This window comes from Elephantulus edwardii, unplaced genomic scaffold (assembly GCF_000299155.1).
Source record: "Elephantulus edwardii isolate Elephantulus edwardi_28Jun2011 unplaced genomic scaffold, EleEdw1.0 scaffold00005, whole genome shotgun sequence".
NCBI classification, from domain to species: Eukaryota; Metazoa; Chordata; class Mammalia; order Macroscelidea; family Macroscelididae; genus Elephantulus; species Elephantulus edwardii.
The window spans coordinates 15,049,356-15,053,482 of NW_006399755.1; the positions used below are offsets into that span (position 1 = coordinate 15,049,356).

A 4,127-nucleotide genomic window follows, 5' to 3' on the forward strand; every position below is an offset into this window, starting at 1 on the left:
GGCCTGTGTCAGGCGCACCTTAGTCTCCAGAGAGACACCGTTGATCTTCAGTACTTTGGAGAGGTCCCTAATCACAGACTTTCCCATCACAATACATCTTTTAATTTTCTGGCTGCTGGTGCAGAACCAGAAACCACTGGTTTTTATATTACTCTGATTTATTTACAAAGTTACTACCAGATGATGTAGAATTCTAGGTTTTCCATGAACTATCCACTGACATCTGAAGGAAAGAGGGAACCCTTGTTACTTCTGAGAATTTTGAGAGTTCTGACTCCCCAGGAGGTTTCTTCCAATGCTACCCAGACTAGGAGGATTAGGAGTGCCCTGTGACTGTTTCTCATATAGCCACGACAGATACCACAGAGGGGAGAGGATCTTATCATCCATGGCTATTGTGAAAGTACCATTAGCTGTCTTTTGATACAACCCCAAGAAGGAAGTATTTCATTACTCTGGGGTGGTAGTAAAAGCCCACGTTTGCTCTACCGGTGAGCTTTCATTACTCCCCACATGTATGAAAGGCTCAGCTCCTTAGTCAAGCTTTGCTAATGTCATCTCACAGAGGAGCTGGTACAAGGGTGAATGAAGCTGAGCATCAGGGATCTCTACTCAGTATTTGTTGGTATCAGTGCGAGGTGGGCACAGGTTGTTGGTTCTCATATTTGGCCGAAGAAAGACTTTTTAAAATCTCCAAACTTTTTTGTCCAAGTCTGTTAGCTTAAAACATGATTGCTTTGAAGTGTTTTGTACATGACTTGGTGTAACTCCGTATTTATTTTACCTTCAGTTTCTTGTCTAAAAACCACTATATCAGCAACAAACTAAAACAGCGTCATGACACGTCAAGTAGCCTCTATAAATATTAGTGTATAGTCCATCACTAATACATATGCCCTTTGAGAAGGGCTGTCTGGCTTTTAGGCAAACAAAAGAAAAGACATTTGTAGAAATGCTCTGAATCTGTTTCTTCACCTTTTTTCTATAAGGGACTCTTTCTACACAGAAAGGCTTGAGCTTTGTCAGAAACATCAGGGACAGAAAGACTCGGCTCTGAACCAGTAGTCAGATTCATCAAAAAAGATCCTGAGCTCTTCTATATTCTGAACCTCAGTGCCTAATGATTGTGGTCTGTTATCTCACTCCTCATTCACTGAATAACCAGAGACTTGAAGAGAGATAACAAAAGGAGAGATGAAATTTCTATGGGAGAAGAAGGAAGGAAAAGGAAAAGCTGCATCTTGATTTACCTCACCACATATTTACCAAATGTAAAGAATCTAAACAAATTGTTTCCAGAGATAAAAGACGTGGTTGAAAGAAGGCTGCAACAGGAACCATGAGGTAGCACTGATACCAAATTAAATTTATTTATTTCCTTAAGAGACTAAAGAGAAAATAAAATAATAAGATGGCATAGTAGCGTGGCTGTGCATTCTTAACCTCAGCTAAAGGGAGTGGGGGGATTTGACACATTTTAATTCCACACAAGCTTACGATATTAATTGGCTTACCACACTTACAATCAGCAATTTCTTCTGCGGTGCACAGGTTAATGGAGTTGCCAGAGTGTCTCGGATATGAAATTGTTGCTTCATAATTATGTGGTTCTTCAAATTCAGTACTGAGAAACATGGAAAATAAAAAGTTACTTCCAAAAAAACCCCACTTCTTTAAACACATTTAAAGACTTCTTGCATTTTTCTCCATTAAAGAAGGTAATATAAATGTCTGGTCAACATGTTGAATTAAGCAGATATGGAAAGATACCAGTTCTACTTTAAATGCATAGGAATTCTTGATAAAACCAAACAATGTAAAGAATTATACAAGGAATACACAGCTTACCCAGAAATGCTGCTGTTATTGTTTTTATGTGTCGTCAAATCACCTGTGACCCATAGTGACCCTATGCAGAGCAGCTCTGAATCCTGCCTTGTCCTGAGCCAGTTGCACTAATCCAGACACACCAATCCCCATTGCCACAGTTACTGTGTCAATCCAACTCATCTGTGTTTTTCCTCTCCTGTGCTGTCCCTCCACCCTTCTAAGCATTCTGTCCTTCTCTCAGGATTGGTCCCTCTTGGCTACATGCCCAAAGTATGTGAGGCAGAGCTGCAAACTCCTAGCCTCCAAGGAGAAACTTGGTTTCACCCTCTCCAAGGCAGACGGATTTCTTTTCTTGGCAGTCCATGGTATGTTCTAGACTCTTCTCCAGCCACACAAATCAAAGACATTGATTCTTCTTCTGTCACCATTCATTGTCCAGCTTTCTAATGCATAGCAAGCAATTGTGAATACCATGGCCTAGATTAGGTACACCTTAGTCCCAGACATAAATCAAGTGAAATCCTCATGTCCCAGACACAAAGAAGAAAACCACAAAGTTGTGAGAACTGAAGCAAGGAACTATAAGGGATTTGAGAAACAGATAAAGTCATCAATGACTGGGGACTGAGGTTTTCATGTCTCCGTTGAAAGGTAAATCTGAATCATTGGCTTCATAGAAATAGAACAATATAATTAATCTGTCAACATGAAGTCCAGAATCACAACTCACTGTGAATATATTTTCAAAAATATCTGCCTGCTCTCTGAGAATAGAGAGGGAACGCTTGCTATCTGGTTATGACAGTGGGACTGAAAAGAATCAGAGAAAACTAAGAATAGTTTATTAATATTGTTGCTATTAGGTGCCATTCATTGAGTGAAGCAGAACTCTTAGCGATACCATGAACAACAGATCTGACTTCTATCCTGTGCCATCCTCATCACCATAAATAATACTGATGAAGAAAATGAAGGAATAGATATAAAATCATCCCCAAAACTCTTCATAGCTATCAAGTCAATTCCTATTCACAGCAATCCTCTGCGTCAAACCACTGACCTTTATGTTAGTAGCACAGACACACACACACACACACACACACACACACACACACACACACACACGATAAGCAGGCAATCTCCAAGACTACAGATGCTACTCACCCTTTGAATTTAAAAAAACCCTTACACCCTTGGCTCAATTTTCAGCCAAACAATAGATAACAGGCCTGTAAGGTTACCAGTAACGCTAAGGAGGCACTCACAACTTAGAATAACCAACTATTTAATGTTTTTTAAAAAGTAGCATTTGTCCAAGGAAAAAAAGCCTTGAAAGCAGGAAGGAGTAGAAGGATTAATGCAAATAAGAATTCCAGGGAAGATGTGGGGAAAGCGCAATTACATGGTGTGTTGCTATTTATGTTGAGAAGCAAAATGAGTGTGTATGAATGGTTGAAGGGGAAAAGCATATGAATGGTAGAAGGAAAAACCAGTCTGCTTTGCACACTTTCACTCAGATTAAATTTATAACAAAAGTAGGTAAATAAACAAAAAAGAGACAATTTTAGGTTTATAAATTTAATTTTTTCACAATCAATTCTCTGCCAATAATTTTGAAAATTTAGAAACAACAGACAGTTTTATAGTCAAATATAAAATTACTTCAATGAATCTGTAGGAAATATTTTTTTAAAATCCCAGTAGTCTAATAATCCTTAATGGGTCTCAATCAGTAGTGTATACATGCCCACTCTTCTCCTTTATTGATCATCCCTACCAAGATACCAACCACTCCTTTTGCCTTCAACTTTAACAGACTCAGTATTACGAGGTTGCAACTATACAAGTCTCAACCTCATAGTAAACAGGAAAATTGTTCTTGTTGGTAGGTACTATCAAGTGTAGCATAACTCATAGCAACCCTATGAACAAAAGATCTGAACTCTGTTTTATCCTGTGCCATCCTCACACTTCCTGACATATAATGGCTTATTGCAGCAGTCACCCTATCACTCAACTTAGTTGAGGGTCTTCTCCCTCGCCAACACTTCACCCTTCCCAACATCATGTTCTTCTCCAAGGAATAGCACCTCCTAGCAACATGTCCAAGGTATGTGAGGTGAAGCCTTATCATTCTTGAGCACCCTGGCTGCCCCATCTGCAAGGCATATCTGTTCATTCTCTTGGCTGTCTTCTTCACCACAGCTCAAAGGCATCAATTCTTTTTCTGTCATCCTTATTCATTGTCCAGGTCTCAGATGTATAGCTAGTAATCGGAAAAACCATGGCCTGAATCA

The 4,127-nt window shown here is 39.3% G+C and overlaps 1 protein-coding gene across 1 annotated transcript in view; it reads right to left on the bottom strand.

Moving 5' to 3' along the window:
• Window positions 1-4,127, bottom strand: part of LOC102843445 (chromosome unknown open reading frame, human C1orf168) — a 125,405-nt gene that overhangs the window by 62,719 nt on the left and 58,559 nt on the right. The window contains exon 5 of the mRNA XM_006879826.1: window positions 1,524-1,624. Coding sequence (XP_006879888.1) covers window positions 1,524-1,624 — 101 coding nt within the window. The remainder of the gene's footprint in view (window positions 1-1,523; window positions 1,625-4,127) is intronic.